The 19722-nt window shown below is 32.9% G+C and overlaps 1 protein-coding gene across 1 annotated transcript; it reads left to right on the top strand.

The window, feature by feature from the left end:
- Positions 1 to 9391: 9391 nt before the first annotated feature.
- Positions 9392 to 11229, top strand: LOC129224909 (sodium channel and clathrin linker 1-like). The gene has a single exon (XM_054859455.1). The coding sequence runs from the start codon at positions 9559 to 9561 to the stop codon at positions 11227 to 11229; it is 1671 nt and encodes a 556-aa protein (XP_054715430.1). The 5' UTR covers positions 9392 to 9558.
- Positions 11230 to 19722: the final 8493 nt, after the last annotated feature.

The raw sequence follows: 19722 nt of genomic DNA, 5'->3' as shown, positions 1-19722 counted from the left end.
TGTTATCATGGTAAATCTTCAGGGGGGAGGAAGGCTATTTTAAAGGAAAAGGTTAGCATTTAAAATCATAAAATTAATTTGTATTGACATCCTCGTAGGGCACGAAAGAATATTATAAATTATCATCTTGCTGGACAATAGATGGCGCCAGAGTGTCTAAAGCTGCTACACTGCTGGAAACGTTGACCGGGGCCATGATCTATCTCAAATATTTTTACGCGTTTTCATAAATTACCTGTATCTCAAAGAATATAAAACGAAGAAAAATTTTGCTTTCATGATCTTTTTAAACTAGCAAATATTTACTAGCAATTTTAAATCATTTGGAATAAAACTCTTGAATAAATAGAAAAAAGTATGGCAACACTGAAAACTGCGCGAAATCATAACTTGAATTTCACGCAATTGCAAATTTGTTGGTAAGTTTTTGTTTGTAGAAAAGATTATAAATAATTAAGCATTTCTTATGAATCGTAATACTGCCGTATAGAATAAGGTATTACTCCATTACAAACTCGCCTAAGTTCGTGAAGCTTTTAAGGGTTTTGCTTGTTGCTGATTTCAAGACATTAATTTGTTTACATATATTTCGACATAGGGTCATTCCATATCAAATCAACCAATAAAAAATAAATTTTGAAGGTCAATGTTTTGGATTGTTATGATTTTTTGTCTGTTTATTATACTTACCTCCAGGATGAAAAAAACTGAAGTTTCAAATTTTTTCAACAATTCTTTGCAAAGTTATGCATTTTTTAAATTTTGGAGGAATCCGAAATTTTGCATTGATTAAAATCTTAAGAGGGCTATTATTAGAGTACTATTTGACTTAGAAGTCTACAATTGGTGCTGTTTTGTTCAGTCTTTTATACGGTTTTCAAAAATATATAACAAAGCCCAGTTGCTAAAAAAAAAAATTGTATAATTTATTTAATAAAAGTTTTTTTTAATTTGTAAAAATTCAAAATCGAAATTTTTAATTTTCTTGAAAAAAATATATGTTACTTAGCCTTTTGTTTGCAACATTTATTCAAAATTTCAAGATGGCATTCTTTTGGTATCATGCAGAAAATTTTTTTTTCCTCTTTCAACAGTGCTTTAATGGGTCATTCCATGTCAAATCAACCAATAAAAAATAAATTTTTAAGGTCAATGTTTTAGAATGTGTAATGATTTTTTATATGTCTAGGATACACACCTCCATGATGACAAATCTGAAGTTTCAAACTTTTTCAACAATTCTTTCCAAAGTTATAATTTTTTTTAACTCTGGAAGCATCATAAATTTTACATCGTTTATTAATTTTTAAAAGGCTATTATCAGAGAACTAATTGACTTAAAAGGTTAAAACTTGTGCTGTTTTGTTCGGTATTTTAGGAGGTTTTAAAAAATATATAACAAAACCTAGCTACAAAAAAAAAATCATTTATTAAAATAAAAAAAATATTTTGTAAAAATTAAAAAACCAAAATTTTTAATTTTCTTGAAAAAAAAAAAAAAAAAAAAACAGCGTACTTAGTCTTTTTTAAGCAACATAAATTCAAAATTTCATGATGGCATTTTTGTGGTATCATAGAGAGAGAAAAAAAATTCTCTTTCAAACAGTTGCTTTAATTTTATTTGTAAAAAACATTTGTTCTAATGAAAAGTAGTTAAAGTTTAAACCGGGACTATTGCGGAGAAAAACAAGTACTTGGCAGTATTGCAAGCATATTAACAAGTTCAAACAATTTTTCAGTGAAAAAATATTTATTATTGAATAAAAAATCCAAATTTTATTTAAATTTGAAAACTTCAATTAAAAGGTACTGAAGCTTTTTTAGCCATATTTTAAAAGCAAATTTAAGTTTTATTTATATATAATTTAATTGCTACAGTATAAAATTTAATATTTTTTTAAGCCCATTAAGAAGCAGTTTGAAATGTGTGTAACTCATTTTGCTACTATAGAACTCAATTTGTAAGTCCTATAGTATAGATATACTTTCTTCTTATGTAAGATTTCAGTTGCTTTTGCAATCTCCTCTTTCAAGACTTGGTATGTTCTGCTTGTAGCAGTGACAGGATGTAATTTGCACAGAACAAAATTTTTAGGAATGGTCAAAAAAATGTTTGCTTTTCTTGGATAAATGAATGATGATGATAGTTCGCTAGGATGAAGGATAGAAACCTGGATTTCTTCTTCTACCTGATCTTTTGAAATTTCATATCCTATCCACCATTTGCTGTCATAGGCACAAGCAATATAGCCCACAATTTCTTCAAACTGTACATCCCCATTGTGAGGGCTTATGAACTTGGGATCCTCTGTACTAGAGCCTGGTTTTCGATCTTTGCTGAACTCACTCATAACATCATCAGTTTCAGGAACTGAAGAATGTTTTTGCTTACTTAATTGTATGCGACAAGCAGTACAAATTTTCATTCCTTCTTCAATGCCATATGTTAGTGTTGTCATCCACAAGCTTGCAGTTCTTAGATCTTTTTTCACCCAATGTCCTTTCTTTTTAAATGGATTGCAGCAAAATATGCTCCATTGTTTATCCATTTTCAACTGAAAGTTGACTCTTAACAACAAAAATATGCATAAATTTAACATTAAAATAACAATAAAACTTGGAAAAGAAAGCAAGCAGTAAAATTTAGAATGTGCACTGTCCAAGTACATACAAAGTACTGAAGATTTCAATGCCTCTGTAGTGGGAGAAAGCATACGGATTTCATATTACAACAGGAGAAAGCCTAAGGGTTCGTTACAGCAGGCAGCTGATGAGTGGGAACGGCTACTTAGGGGATGGGTAGCAGGGATGTAGGTGCTGAAGCATGACTCATGATGGTCAAGGCCTTCTACTGTATCAACCCATGAACATAGGATTGAAAAAATGTTGATTGGAGACCTTTGCTTTACTGAATTATTTCAACACTTTCAATTACAGACCATTTGAGATCGATAAGTAGACGATAGTAATATATTCTTGGCTATTTAAAAAAACCTGCATATATATATATATATATATATATATATATATATATATAAAGGAATCAAGCCAAGGGTGCCAATAACACCTCCTCAAATACTGTACAGCCCCCCCCCCCCACAGGAATGAAACCTCTTTACAGAGAAAAATGTCCCTTAAACATCCCCTTAAAAATCTTAATGGTCTTTGCCATCCCTCCACCCCCTTTGGATGATGCAGCTGATCAAGCAGTATGAATTGTTACATGAATAAAGATGTTGAAAGAGGAAATTTTTTTTTTCTTATGATACCACAATAATGCCATAATGAAATTTTGCATAAATATTGCTAAAGTATGACTTAATAACATAAACTTTTTTCAAAAAAATTTAAAATTTCGATTTTGAGTTTTTTTAAATTAAAGAAATTTTTTTTCAAAAAAATGTTAAAAAAAAGAAAAAGGTAGAACTAGGTCATGTCACATATTTTATAAAACCTTATTAAATACAGAACAAAACACTACTAGTTTTAACTCTTTGAGTCAAATAGTTTTTTAATTACGGCCGTTTAAGGAAAATGTGTCAGGAAAAATTTTCAACTTCGTCAAAACTTTAAAATACATGCAGAACCTTTTATCCGGGAACCAAAAAACCGGGAAACCAGAAAACCGGCAACATTTCCCGATTTTCCAGCCATTTTCTAAAAATACGCCATTTTGTCAATTTTTTAAAAACTAAGCATTTTTTCTGAAATACCAAAAAGAATATGAACGATTTCTTAATCAACGCTATATTACTCACGGAAAACTCGGGAAAATGTTTACAAACACTAACTTCAAATGGTTATCCTTTATGCGGGGCAAAATTTCAGAAATATTTTCTTGAATTAAAAAGTACATTCGTAAGTCTGAAATTTTCGTGTTTTATTTTGACTGAACGCTAAGGAAATGAATATTGTCGTATTCTAATGCAGTAATTTATTGAATGGCCTCTAATTAATGGCGTTTGGCGTAAGTAACGTCGTAAAAGTGTGGGAAACCAGATTTGCGAATTTTCCGGATACTTAGTTGATCGTGAAATCTAGAAATCCATTAAACGCAAGACTAATAAGGCTGCGAAAACTCATAAATCAAATTTCTGTTGATATTAACGAAATGCAAAAGCATTAGTTATCAATAATTACCGTAATCGCAAACACAAAACCTTTATAAAAAAATTTTTTAAAAAAACCCCGCGATCATGAAAGAGAATTCTTTTATACACTATAGTAGAAAAATCGCACATTCAGGCTCAAAAACTTATTTTTTGCCTTTCCCTTCATTTTCTTTTGTTTTAAAACATCGAAAAGTGGTGGATTTTTTTTTTCTTTTCCAAACAGAATGTGAAGGTCTCAGATATTATGAATAACTTAAGTTTTTTGGTGTTTAAATTATTCTCTCACTATATTAGTTTTTAATATTTCGATATTTATAAGCATTTCTGAACCGTTTTCTTCTTATTTTAATATGTATAACCATTTATTATAGTAATTTAAGTTTTACAAACAATTGGCCAATAGCGCTTTTTAGCGATCCAGAAAACCGGGAAATTCAGATATCCGGGATAGCGATGGTCCCGAACTTCCCGGATAATCGGTTCTCTATTGTATTATAACTCGAAAAGAAATGAGTGAAAAAATCCAAAACTTTGTATATTTTCTCTGTTGTGGTAATACTCCATTGGAACAAAAAATGAGCAAAATCTAAAGACATGACGTTTTGACCATTAGTTGATTTGATATGGAATTACCCCATAAACTATTGCTGAGTATTACATTTTTGCAGAAAACTACACATTAATCTAAAGATATTTCTTATTCTTGTTTCTTGTGCATCTAGTTCATTATAAAAATATTTAGTCTTGTTTGAGGATTTTGTTAATGTCGTCGTGTTCTTTTCAGTTTCTTACATGCTCGCTCATTCTGATCAAACGACCACACACAGATAAAAGGTACAAAAAGGTAAATCTTTCATGTGAGTTCAACTAATTATATGTATAAAAATAGTTCAAAAAATCATTAACATTTATTAAGCACTGAACAAATGAATAAGTTTTATCCAAAAATTTAGTTGAATGTGCAAATGAATTAGTGGATGTTATTTTGAATATTTTCAATGCTTCTTATAACTCGGGGACGGTTCCAGAGGACTGGAAGCTGGCTAACATAACGCCACTCTTCAAGAAGGGGTCTAAAGGTAATGCTGGGAATTATAGACTTGTAAGTTTGACTTCAGTGATTTGTATGATTTTTGAAACTTTGATCAAAATTAAGATCATGAAGTTCTTAGAGACTAATAGTCTGTTGACTAGTTTGCAGTATGATTTCAGGAAAGGTAAATCCTGTGCTACTAATTTATTGCATTTCTACGACAAGGTTACCTCAGCTTTAGATAACAAAAAATGTGTGGATGTTTATATTGGTTTTAAAAAAGCTTCTGACAAGGTACCACATGTTGCTCTTCTTAGCAAATTAGCTGACATAGGAATAGGAGGAAAAACTTTACTTTGGGTTAGAAATTAGCTCACTGGTAGGAAGCAAAGAGTAGTTGTGAGAGGAAGTCATTCTAAGGAGTGATATTTTAAGCGGGGTTCCTCAGGGATCAGTTTTAGGGCCTCTTTTGTTTATTACCTTTATGAATGACATCAATGAAAATATTTCTGGAAGCATGAATTGTTTTGCTGATGATGTAAAAGTTATGGGAATTGTTGAAAATGAAGAACAAGTAAAACAGCTTCAAGAGGATTTAGATCATATTACTAAGTGGGGAGATAAATGGGGTGGCAGTTAATGTAGGGAAATGTCAAGTGCTACACTTAGGTCATGGAAATAAGCGTACGAGTTATCGTTTGCAGGGTTCAATCATTAGTCAGGCAGAAAATGTTATTGATCTGGGTATTTTAATAAATCAGAACTTCAATTTTAGTCAACAGTGCAGCATTGCAAGTAACAAAGCCAACAGAATGCTCAGATTTATTAATAGATCTATTTCAAACAAATCTAAGAAGGTTCTTCTGCCTTTATATAGGAGTTTAGTAAAACCTCATTTGGAGTACGCTGTTCAGTTTTGGTCACCTTATCTGAAGAAAGATATTTTTGTATTGGAAAGGGTTCAAAGAGAGGTAACTAGATTAGTAAGGGGACTTTCAGATTTAGATTATGATACCAGACTTAATTGGCTTAACACGTATAGCCTGGAGCAAAGGGGAGTCAAAGGGGACATGATTCAGTTATTTAAATTTATCAAAATGAAAGATGTAAATGGATTAAATTTTTGCGGGGAAAGCAGGACGAGGGTTCATTGTTTTAAGCTATTTAAATCTCAGGCTAACTTGGAAATTAGGAAAAACTACTACTTTAGTAGAGTTGTGGGCACTTGGAATAGCTTTCCAGAAGAGGCGGTAATGAGCAAGGAAATGAATACTTAAAATACACCGCCCGCTCAGTTATTCTATCCGAGGACTGCAGTTTCGTGCTTTGTAGCACTCGTCAGCCCGGAATAGGAATTACATGAGCTGGAGGCGAAAAATCTCTTAAGGGAGCCAAACAAACTGGTAGCTAATGCAGAATTAGCAAACCAGATGAGCGACCACAGCAATGGTGCGGTTCAACTCAAAGATTGATGGCAAAGCTAAGGTATTTTGTAGTAAGTTACCACCCTAAAGCCAGGGCTAAGGCAGAAATACACCGCCAGCTCAGTTATTCCATCCGAGGAATGCAGTTTCGTGCTTTTTAGCACTCGTCAGCCCGGAATAGGAATCACATGAGCTGGAGGCGAAAAATCTCTTCAGTCCTCGGATGTAGTAACTGAGCTGGAGGTGTATTTTAAGTATTTCTGCCTTAGCTCTGGCTTTAGGGCGGTAACTTACTACAAAATACCTTAGCTTTGCCATCAATCTTTGAGTTGAATCGCACCATTGCTGCGGTCGCTCATCTGGTTTGCTAATTCTGTATTAGCTACCAGTTTGCAGGGTTGATTAAAAAAAAACGTTTTTTTCAAAAAAAAACGGGTTTTTTTGGTTTAAACCGGGTTTTTTTGGTTTAAATACTATTTGCGAGAAAAACAATTTTCGGAAGGTAATTAAGGTTCCATGTAATTAACAGTTATTCAATAGTCATATTATACCTAATTTCTTGATTAATTAAAGAGATTAGAACAAAATCTTGTAACTAAATTAAATAATTAAAATAGCTTTCTGTGGTGAAATATTGATTGAAATGTTTGACTTGATTAACATATTAGTATGCATGGACATTCTTTTTAAAACAAAATAAGTTAGTAACTTTTGTAAACTGCACAGGTCAGCTAAGGCAAAGCAAATACCAAAATCCCAATTCCAATAAATAAAAGGGGGGGGGGACTAAGAATTATCTGCACCCAATAGTCATAAAGCAGCATAGGTGTATAGCCAAACAAAATCTTTTGAGCACACAGAATCCAAAAAAAAACACCAATGGAGAGTAGTTTATATGTGAAGATTTATATATTTCTCAATCAATTTTTACACATACATTTGCATTTTGTTCTGGGAATTTAAAAATTTGTCTTTTAATCTTTCTACATTATAATTTAAGGAACTATTATGTATCGTAATATGAAGTATAAACATTTTTTTTTTAAATTTGATTCAAAAAATATTATTTGTGTTCACCTGCAGAACAAATCTTAATTTTTAGGTGCAAACAATTAAGTTAGACTGTTGATTATGTTACAATTCAAAGTTAAAATTCCAGGAAAGTACATATAAATTGGCAAAAATGTCACACCCCTGCGACAGGAGTGAGCAATATAATGGATTGCATCTACAATAAAAGATCCAATCCTTAGTAAATCTTAACTAATCATGCAAATTAAGCATAATGATGGAAGTTGACTGAAATCTGCTTTATGGCACATATATGAAATAAAAAATATATTAATATTTTTTTTTCGATTAAAGCTTGTAATACATTTTGAAGAAGCAACTTTGCAATTTTAGTATTTATCTCTGCAACTTAGCTAGGAACTTAGCATAAATAGAATTTTACATTTTTCAATATGTGTGGGGAAATCAATGTAAACCTGTAAAATGGATTTTTTTTTTTTTGGCTTTTTCTTTTAAAAAACCATTTTTTTAAAAAACCGCATGGTTTTTTTAAAAAACCAATTGGTTTAAACCAACGTGGTTTAAACCAAACAACCCTGAAAAGCATACTTAAAAAGATAGGATTTTAGCATTTTTAAATAATTTGACAAAAATTACTATTTTTAAACAAATATTTAAATCGATGCGCAGACTCAATTTCATTTTTTACGCTTCTGCGCATGACATCACTAATCATGAACTGCCATTTACTGCTGCCTTTTGCGCAGAGCGCAATATTTTATTCGCTTCTTTACTCGTGTTTAGTGACAACGATATGGTTGATAGCAATATTTAATTTGCTTCTGACTTATCACAACCTGGAAAAGTGGTAGACAGCAAGCATAAAAATTCAGTGCGCCAGTGGAGTAGGGCCAAAGTACATCATTTGCTAGGTCATAAAGACCACGCGGTGTTTGAAAAATCGGACATTTAAAAAAAAAATTGTTCAAAATAACTTGCAAAAGTGAAAGCATTTTTTGGGTTCATGTTTTTTTTTTTTTTTTGCTCATTCTATCAACTTCATTGACTAAAAGTAGTACTTTGACTGAAGGAAACAACCCCATTGTTAAAAACACGTGACTTTTTCTTTTTCGAACAGTTAAGACTTTTTCTATTTCCCCAACTCCTTTTTTGTGTGTGTGTGTGTGAAAAAGTAAACTCTTGGCCTGGGAACATTTCAAAACTTTGAAGAATTTTGAAGGCGGCTTAGGTGTAGCTCCCCCTCCCCCCTTTTTTTCATAAAATAACAAAAAATAATACATAAATTTTTGAATAAACTTTAAACTTGGTAATTTCGTATTAAAGAACTGTGACAAAAAAGCATTTAAATGCTAAGTAATTAGCATTGCACAGTTTAATTGCAATGATGTTATTGGGGAGGTGTTTTTGGTGGGGGCTGGGGAGAGACGTAAAGCAGAAAAAGCCTCTGAGGCCCAATCAAATTTTTCTGCGCACCAGTGCCGATCCGTCACGCACTGGTGCTTCATTGTGTAGTTTTTGTAACAAAAGTGAAAGGAAACAACAAAACAGCTCATAAAAATGAAATTTGCAAGTAAAATTAGAATGAACTATTTATTTATTTTTTTATTATTTGATAACACAGTATTTATTCATTTATTTTTGTTACAGATCCAGTAGTAAAAATTATTTTAGAGTTTAAGGATCCCTCCCAAGTGCTTTGCTGCAAGTCTTCACTAAAACTTAACAATAATGAGAACAAAAATATTTAACAAGATTTCATTGCTCTCTTCCACTTTCAATCAATCAAAAGAAGTTGCATAATTTTTTATATTTATTAATGAAATATGTGCAATCACGCAACAACTATGTTGTGATTTTAAACGTGTAAATTTTATTGGAGGATGATATTTGTTATTTATCATTAGGGAAGTGAAAATTATTTAGGTCTGTTCACATTGTGTGCAATAAAATCTTCAAAATGGATGCCACATCCAAAGAATACTTTCACACTCTTGAAATGCTGAAACAGGAGCTGAGTGTTTTTAAAAGCGAGCAGAGTAAATTTCGAATTCAGATGTCTCAACTGGCAGCCGAAAACAAACGACTCACTGGCGAACTGAAGGAAAACGTCCAGATGAGATTGCAGCATCTGACCGAAAGTGATGTTGGAAAACTAGAGCAACAGTTACAGTCAGCGCGAGACTCTAAGGATGCTGCGATGAAAATGTGGCAGGAGGCTATAAAAGAATTGGAAAAAAAAGATGAATTGCTGCTTGGTAAAAAGAGCATCGTGAGTATGGAACGGAATGAAGTTGAAAAGCAGATACACCAGATGAAGGAAGAATATTACAGAAGTTTGAATGTGCTGTCTGAAGAACTGTCACTTAATAGAACAGAAATTGCCAAGTGCAAAAAAGCATTGGATGAAAGAACTTTAGAGCTTGAGGATTGTCGTAAAATCATCGGCAATACCACAGCGCAAATAAATGCAAATAAAACATTAATTAGTAACCTTTCGAGTGCGAGCAAGCAGTTAGAAACTCAAAATCAGTCACTAAAATCACTGCTAAATGATGCTGAAAAGGTAATAGAAGAAAGCAAAAACGAAATATCGAGTGTGAAAAAAGAGAATTGGGAACTAAATATGACAGTGTCTGAACTTAAAGATCAAAATAAGAAGCTAAAATCTAAAATTTCAACTTTAGAGAAAGATGCCAAAGAAAGTTTATTAGCTGCGGAAGAAGCTGTCTTGCAAAAGAAAGAAATAGCTTTTAGGGAGGAACTGTGCTTGAAAGAGATCGAGCAATTGAAAAACGCTACCGATCTCGACGTGGAGAAAGTTAGTTTGAGGTTCAAAGCTGAAATCAAAGAAGTCCAGAAGCAGGCGTCTGAAAAAATTAAAAGTCTTATGGATGAAATACAAAATTTACATCGAGAGAATGGCGAGAAACAGAGCATGTTCGAGAAGTCATTGCGAGAGAAGCAAGCGCTTGAATCAAAAATGGAGTTGCTGTATTCCGAGAATGCCGTAAATGCACCTTTCTCGAATAGTGCGTTCGATGACATGCTGAAGAGGCTAACTATGGCTGAGAAGTCTCGAGACGAATTCGAACTCAAAGCTTCTTCTCTCGACCTAACTTTGCAAGAGCTCAAGCATAGCAAAGACATGGAGATGCAGTACCTGCAAGAGGAACTGAAAAATACAAAAGATCGTTTGAACAATCTGCTGAAGGACTTCAACTTGACATCTACTGATAGAATGAAACTGTGCGAGGAGATCGGCAAATTGAAAAAGAAGTCGAGTGAACTAGAAAAGGAATTGAAAATGGTGAAAAGTAGGCATAGCAATGAGCTTGCCGTGATGAGTGAAAATTTTAAGCGAAAGCACCAGAATGTGGTTGAACAATTGAATTCAACTGAAGAACATTACAAGAAACTTTGCGCAGAAATGCAAAACTTGTTAGATTCTGAGTTTAAAATTAGTAACCAATTAAAAGCAGAAGCGGATAGCTTGATATGTCAGTCTGAAAACAAAATTAAAGAATTATGTCAGAATATTGCTTTTCTAAAGCATCAAAATACGCAATTGGTAAATATGTTGCATGAAAATGACGTTTATGTGCCTCAAGAAACCGTATTTGTATCATAAATGGTATTATGTGAATTTAAAATTGTATTATAAATATAAAAGTATTTATTTCTTTAAAATAAATGTTTGCTCTTTTTTTACATTAATTTTTTTATTTTTGACTCATTAAATGCACATTTTATTACATTGCTAAAATTTATTTTCAATAAAGAAATTTATTTTCTAAAAGAAATAAATCATTGAATAAATTAAACAGCAGACAAACAATGTGAACAATTTTATTGTCCGTTTTCATGATTTTTTTTTTCAAGGATTCTCAGGATTTTGATTGGATTCTCAAAATTAGCGAATTCACCTAGTTAGTAACTACGTTTCATAAAAAAGGGCAGCAATCTACTTCAATTTAAAACGAACAAATGGAGCTAACACAGAATCATTATTGTGCGAATAGCAGCCAGGTTTCTTCTCAAATTCTGAAAATGATTCGGATAGTCGGAGTTCGGATTATCGATGTTTTACTGCATCATTTCTAGGTGCCATGGATGGTTAGTACACATGGTGGAAGTGTGTGTGTGTGGCGATGTTTTGCTGTTGCTTAGTAAATAATTATTTTCTTTATACGCACATATCTACAGTTAAAGAAAACCTAATCTGGTAGCACTATGAAGGCTACCCAGATCCTAATCATAGCATTACGACGCTGCAAGGTTAGGTTTGCCTTAACTGTATATATGTGCGTATAAAGAAAATAATTATTTACTAAGCAAGGGCAAAACATCGCAACATACACACTTCCACCATGTGTACTAACCATCCATGGCACCTAGAAATAATGCAAACCGCTTTTGATGATTCAATCGATTCGGTTTTTTTTTTTTTTTTTTTTTTTGTGGTGTGACTCCGCCTAATTGTAGAAGAGCCTTTGCTGACCATCTCTCTCTGATTTCGTAATTATGTAACTTTCTACTGATCAAGGCTTAACTTGCATGGCAGCTTAGCTCCCGTACTTCTTTTTGATTTCATGTAAATTTTTAAATTTTGGACTGATTTCAGGCCACTTAAACATTAAAATAAATTCTGAAGATGAAGACTATAGTGCTCCTAGTTCTGGCTATGACAGCTACTTTTGTTGATACATTTGGTTTATTGGTTATCTCTTATAACCATCGTTAATTGATTGCATCTGTCATCAAAGCATCATAACCTAAATTATTTAAATGTAAAATATGTAGGCTTCTGATATTCTTTAACTCCAGGTATGTTTTGCGTTCTAAAGTTAGTACTTTATGTAATCATAGGAGGTAGGATCCGAAAATTCTGGCACAACGATCACCACTGACTATCAAAGTACGTGTAAAAATAAATCTCATCAAAAACAACCGTGTTGTAAAATTTTCCTTGCCAGGAAAACCTTTAACTTTTCCGCACAAAAAAGAAGACCTTCACACATCCTAAACCCAAAAACCCTCAGCATGAAAAAAAATGATATCTAGTTTGTCCGCCACTTATCTCTGCTAAACTATCATCCTCCCTCTTCTCCTCTTTCATCACACCTACTTCCATTAGAACCTCCTCCCACCTTGAACTCCTCAGAAATATGGATAGATCCTTTAAATTGTTTATCCTGTTTGGCGGTAAGCTTTTCAAAGTGAAGTGGTTGCTTGGTGAGCAAAAAGCTTCCTGCCAAACAAATTCGGCGATTTTTTTTTAATTTGGCCACTGTTGGTGATGTTTAGAGAGTTACCTATTGAATCACATTAAAATTGCAATAATGGAGAAATAACATTAAACTGGTGTAAAAGGAAGTCATGTGATGCGCACATTAGCTCGTTTTTTACTGTATAAACCCACACTACCAAACTTTCACCCACGAAAATTTTCTATAGTAATTAATTTTTCATACTTCCTGTGATTTTTTAGGTTACTAGCCATTCTTTCCTGTTTTTGACAATAAAGCTCGAATTAAATTGTAGTATCACTTCTATACATTTTTGACACAACACAAGAGAAGAGGGATAGTTCTTCGCCGGACTCAAATAGTAAAGAAATACTAAACATCAAAAGAATTTTAGACTCTCGGGCCCATGTAATGTTTTCATCAAGTGTAATCAATCTTTCCGATACAACATTTCTGAGGAAATGAACGCATTCAAATTCTTTCATCTGCGTACATTGTATTCTTAAATAGAGCTTTTTCAGGATGGCTTCAAGGCTATCGTTCTCAATGGAAGCGCTAAAACCGACACTTCGCAAAGATAGACTAAATTACTTAAATGTAAAATATAAGAGTATCGAATGTGCCTGAGAAAAATGAATAAAAAAGGAGCAGAATTTGCTTGAAACCGCTTGAACATAAAACTTCATCAGAAACAGGCATGTCAAAACTCCGCCATTTACAAGAACTTTTTCGCGAACCCCCTGAATATCTCTTGCTCAGAGGCGGCGAGTGGGACTTATATGTTTGGGGAACAAGATTATTTAGGGAGTTGAAGACTAGGCTATCTTCAGTGACGGGGGGGGGGGGGGGGGGGGCTTCTGGTGTTCTCTCGCGAAAATGATTTGAAATTGTTTTAAAACGCCGTTTTAGTAGAGCAGGGTGGCGACAGGAACTGAAAAAAAAAGTTCCCTGATTAAGTTCACCAAATTTCCCTGATTAACGTTACCATTGATAATGGTTTTCTTTCTTTGCCCTACCTGAAAAGCATTGTATATTAAATAAAATGCAGTGTTAAAAACAGTTTAAGCTGTAAATTAAAAATATATATTGAAAAGATGCTCTTTTTTTTTTTTTTTTTTTTGGTAAAAACGGTACATTAAATTTTCAGCACAGAAATCTTATAGGAAATCTAAAACAAATACTTTACTTCCAGGAACCAGTTAACAGAAGAATTTTAAGAAAATATCAAAACCACTCTTAAAGACATATCTAATCATGATGCAACTAAAAAGTTTGAATGGAAATAATCTTGAACTGAATTTTCAAGCAGTATAATTGTTGCTGCAAGAATGATAAGTGATAGTTAAAGTATAGAAGTAATGTAGTTTTACTTACGTAAATCATTAATAGACATATTTATGTAAAACAAATTGAAATCTTTCAAAAACCAGTCATATTGAGCTATTCTCTAATCAAAAACTTAGGTTTTAATGAATGAATAGGGCATTTTAACTGTTAAAAAAATAAAAATATTTATTTAATGTATACAACTCAATTTCAAATGATTTCATTAGTTCTTGAAAAAAAAATCTTAGATTATTTTAGTAACGAACAGCATTGAAATTCAAAAATAATAATTAATTTCAAAATTTTTTTGTATATGGTTTTAAAATAAAAGAGTTTTAAAGTCTGAAAAAAAAAAAAACCTTCGTATAATCTGAAGTGACAGCGAAAATTACCATAGCAAATGAAAAAATCATTTTCAGTCAAAATTTAATTTTAGCTATTAAATTAAAAACGCCAAGTGATAACTTTTAAGATTTTATAAGCCTTATTTAAAAAATAAAGATTTTATCTTGAAATTGTGATAACAGTATTAATGAGTAAAGGCAAGGCAGCAAAGTCAATAATGATGGCTTCCTCTTTGCCTGTAGGGTTGTTTATTTTACGTAGCATGGAATGCTTAGAAGGAAATTTCAAGCTAGCTAAAATGAACAACTTTACAGACACAGAAGCAATCTTAGGAAGCTCATCCTAAGATTGAATACTTTGACCTTGATGAAAAAAGATGCACGAATATGGGGCAGTGTATAATCATACCGCATTAATTTTACTTTTTTAAAACAAATAATTGGTGAAAAACTCGTAGGGAATAAAAATGCTTCATTTTGCAAAGAATATTTTTTTTCTTCATTTCATCAATGTTCCCTGAATTTTTGTTGTTTTTAAAAAATTCCCTGATATTTCCCTGATTTTTCTCTGAGTGATAAAATTCCCTGATTTCCCTGATCTGTCGCCACCATGTAGAGTTTGGGCAATGGAGCGGAGTTTCCAGTGTTGTCCCCGTGTTTTTTTTTTTTTTTTTAACTAAAGTCTATAATAATAATAATAAAAACGAAGAAGTTTGGAGTGCCTTTGGTAATGTAAGGTTAAGTTAAGAAAGGCTCTTCCCGGAAAAAAATCTCAAATTCATGTCTTCAAGACGCAGATTAAAGCCATCTTTAGCAAACTTAGAGCGAGGGGCTTGGGGTTCTTTCCCAGAAATTTTGCAAAGTTTAAGGGGGTCCGGGACACATTTTGAAATTTTTTTTATTATATACTTTAGAGTTTTGAAATTTTTTGCACTGATTTACCATTTATTTAATAAGCAAAATCATAACATAAATACGAAAAAAAAAAATTTGTTTTATTTAAATTTAATTAGTTTTTTTTAAAAAAATGGGGTTGCTTTAAATTGCTATAACTCAAAATATTTTTGATCAATTTTCAATTTTTTTAAAATAAATTACGCACAAATATTTAAGCTTTAATTTTTATTCGGCGATTTTAAAAATATTGATTCAATAAAAAATAAAAAATATTTGAAGAAAAATTTCGAAAAATTCAAAGATACCTTTTTTTTTAAAAAATCATAATTTTTGCTGTAAACGTTTTTTTCAAATTCACCGAATAAAAATTAAAGTAAACTGTTTGAAAAAGATATGCTCCAAGTGTCATTACTTTATCTTTATCGGTTCCTGACTTATAAGAACTTGAATGCAAGAAATCGAGAAAAATTGCCTCATGGAGAAAAACGCGTTTAAAGTTTTATAGTTAAGTACATTGGCGTCGTCAGCTGAAATTTATTGGGGGGGACCATTCTATCATTTTCAAGTTGCATTAAGAAAAACTCGTGTGTATATATATATATATATATATATATATATATATATATAATGGGCTTACATTTAATACAATATTTGAAACGGGTACATCTTGATTCACATAATTACACAATAAGAAAAAAAAATTAAATACCAACAAATACATTTTTTCTAGACTGCACATGGGATACGAATATCCGTGCTACTTTTTTGTGATCAATTTCGTCCAAGATGTTTTTGTGAGTGTAGCATAAAGCAACATGATTCAACCGCTTTTGTGTCATAGTCGACCTTAGATACCATTTCAACTTTCTCAGCGCACTGAAGCTTCTTTCAACTTTACACGACGAAGGGTGGCACACCAAGAGTAGCCGCACCAAATTTTCAACATTTTGAAACAGTAGACAATCGAATCAACCGTTCTTAATGAATGAAATCAGCAAAAACGAAATCCAGCTCTATTGAATCAGCCGCTTTATGGAATCAAAGCTGTTCAGAACAAAATGTGACTCATATAAGCCGCGACAACTGTGTAATTAAATTTTTATATTACATAGTGATAAACCCTGCAGCTCTAAGTTCTTGGCACAAGTTGGATTCGAAGGAGTTTAATTTGATGTTTTTTAATTAAAAAATTAAAGTATATAATTCACCGTTATGACATTCACGAACCTACGAAAAACACAACTACAAAAATAAAATAAGACACAAATAATTAAGCTCTCATAATATCATATTTTAATAATGCTACCTTTTAAAGTATTTTCTTAATTTTTTCAGGATTTTTGTAACAAATGCACCAGAATTTTGCTTTTTTTGTTGAATCCTCCATACACTCAATGCATATGAAACCAAAAAACAACAAAAACCATGCCCATGTTATTTCATTAATTTCTAATTTCTCAAAGTCAGCAGGGAAAGTGCCCCTCCTGATCCTCTTTAAGTGACAGGCCTGCCTTGAGAGGCACACCTGACAGATTGAAAAGTACTGGCCTACACAGAGAACAAACAGCATTTGGTGTATAATTGAATTCTGATCAGCGGACGATGAGGAAGAGATAGAGAAATGAACTGTTTTTTTCTGACACGTGACAATAAGTTTTAAAATGGTTATTTCAATAAAATTTGTTCAGTAAAGCAGGATTATTAATGGATAATTTTCTGTTAAGCTTTAATAACTAAAAGGAGTATTATTTATTCCATTAAAATTTATAAAAGTTGAAACATTTCAAAAAAAAAAAAAAGAGAAAGTTGAACGCATTAGCTCCCATAGGACTCATAATGTCAAAATATTGACTGTAAAGCATACCTGATTAGCAGGCATTCAGGGGCTACTCGATAAGAGGTCACTGTGAACTTTCATAAACTTTCCTTTCCTAGAAAAAATTTTCTGACGAATCTTCAAATTTCGAGTAGTTTTTTGCGAAATATTGCATTAAAAAGATATTCTCATTTGATGTAGTGATGTGGGTAATTAGGAATTTCATTCGGAAAATCGAGAAGTAACCCCACCTGAATAGTATAAAATCGGGGAGCCCCTGCATGTATTACACTCAACAGAATGGTACTTACCTATCACGATCTTTTGATTTTTTGAAGATGGTTCCGTGAATGTTGATGATGATTCAGTTGTTAAAAATTGCTAAGGTTCATTTGATGTAGAAGGTTTGCTACATTTTCCCATTTCAAGCCACCTCTCCATATTCGTAATCGAATATGTAAAGAAAAGCATTTTTACCAAAATAGGAGCGCTCTTCAGGTCACCTACTCTCAAGGAGACCAAAAGACCACAAGAAATTATCTTTACTTTTGTCGGAACGTCCTTTTATTTCTGTCTTTTTTTTTTCTGGTCATCATGCGCTTCTTTTTTCGTTGGTCTATCGGAAGTGACATCACAGTATCCATCGTTATGCTGGCTTACGATTTGCTTTTGAAATTGCACGTTAATTTTTAGACTCCTCCTCCTTTTTTTTTTCTGTAACGTAACGCTTTTTTGGTCAAATTTGAGATGCCGCAAACACATTTGAGAAACCGCGCTTCGGTAAGGTACTTTGAAGCCACGTGTTGAATAATGTCAAACAATGACACGTCTCCTTTCCCTTTCTACCCCAAACTTAACCTTTGACCAGCTAAGTGGTCTTCTAAATTTTTGTGCATCCTTTGGCCAGGGTGTTGTTGCCAGCTGCAAAAAACCGCCAAAGAAGTCTGGTGTCTCATTTTGTTTGGGAAACATCGGGGTCGCTATAAATTGAACCGAATCGGCGAAAACGACAAGCACTGCAAAACTTGAAACAGAAACCTGGAAGCGCCGAGAAACGAGATAAGAAAGAAAGGGGCAGAAGCTCAGATCCCCGTCTGACGTCTGTTGACTTATTAGCACGAGAGTCGTAAAAAGGAGGGGGGGGGGGGTGCATATACGCTGGAGACTCGACTATGGATGGTTGACATTGCACTCGGGAGAAGGTATCCCCTTTCTAGCATCCTTCACTAAAGCTAGTGTGCGTAGAGCAGAGCAATAATTTGTCAATGAAGTTCACTTTCCGACTTTCCGTTCACTATACACATCACATATTTTGTTTTTTTTAGTTCATTTTTTTTTCGATGTTCATTTCGTTTTATTTGATATGAATTAAACATGGTAAATTATATATTACGCAACTGTTTAAAGTCTTCAAAGCAAAAATAATTTCCCCAAAATAATGAATTTCATCTTGACAATTATCGAGGGGGTCCGATTTTCAAATATTGAGAGGGTCCGGTCCTCAAATATTGGGGGAGTCCGGACCCCTTGGACCCCCCCGGCCGCGACGCCCATGGTTAAGTACACATTAGTTAGGTGCATGCAACAAAAATAATTATATCTTTCGTTCTATTTAAGGTAGAAACAAGATTCAAACGTACTCTTAAGCAGAAGAGAACGGCATAATTTTTCACATGATAAAAGAAAATTGCAAAATTTGACGATTTTTGTGTCCCGGACCCCCTTAAAACATTTTTTAAACGACTTTTAAAACGTTATTTCAAACTTCTCTTTTATTAAACTAGGAGGAACGAAAGAGTTCGGAGGTTCTCCCAGTATTTTTTTTTTTTTAATTTATTTATTTTATTTTTTGAACTGATGAAACCCTAAGAACTCAATCTTGAACTTCCTTTGGGGATTTCAGAAAAAGATCTCCGAATTTTATTTATTTACTTATTCTTTGTAAATTGGAGTTTTAAAAACGCACAGTTTTACGCTATCTAGGGGGATTCTCTTTCTGATTTTTTGTCCTCAAACTAGAGTCTTTATAACACAAATTTAGGTCATCTTTGAATTTAAAGGGAGGAGGGAGAGCGTTCGGAGACTTCCTCACGGAAATTTTTTAAAATTTAACTAAAATTTTAAGCAATATTTGGTGACGTTAATGTTCGGGTAGTCTCACCCAGAATGTTTTGATATTAAAATCTTAACGTTGAGGCAATCTTCGATGATTTAAAAAGTGCTTGGCAGTCACCCCCCCCCCTTGCCCCTTCTCCCAAATCGCCGCCACTGGGGCTACTTGTCGAAAGTTTTTTTTTTTTTTTTGTTTGATTCCGTTCATTATTTCTTGAGATATAGCAGTCACAAAAGTGCCGACAAAAAACGTTCTATAGCTCAGCCCCTTTTTGAGCTACTGACACCAAAATTGAATCAGCACCTGTACACGTTAAGGGCAACATGTGGACCAAATTTTGTTTGATTCTGCCAGTCATTTCCTGGGGAATAGCAAGCAT

The sequence above is a fragment of the Uloborus diversus genome, chromosome 6 (assembly GCF_026930045.1).
Source record: "Uloborus diversus isolate 005 chromosome 6, Udiv.v.3.1, whole genome shotgun sequence".
Taxonomy (NCBI): Eukaryota; Metazoa; Arthropoda; class Arachnida; order Araneae; family Uloboridae; genus Uloborus; species Uloborus diversus.
The sequence above is the reverse complement of the archived record's forward strand: the minus strand, read 5'-3'. Positions and strand labels throughout refer to the sequence as shown.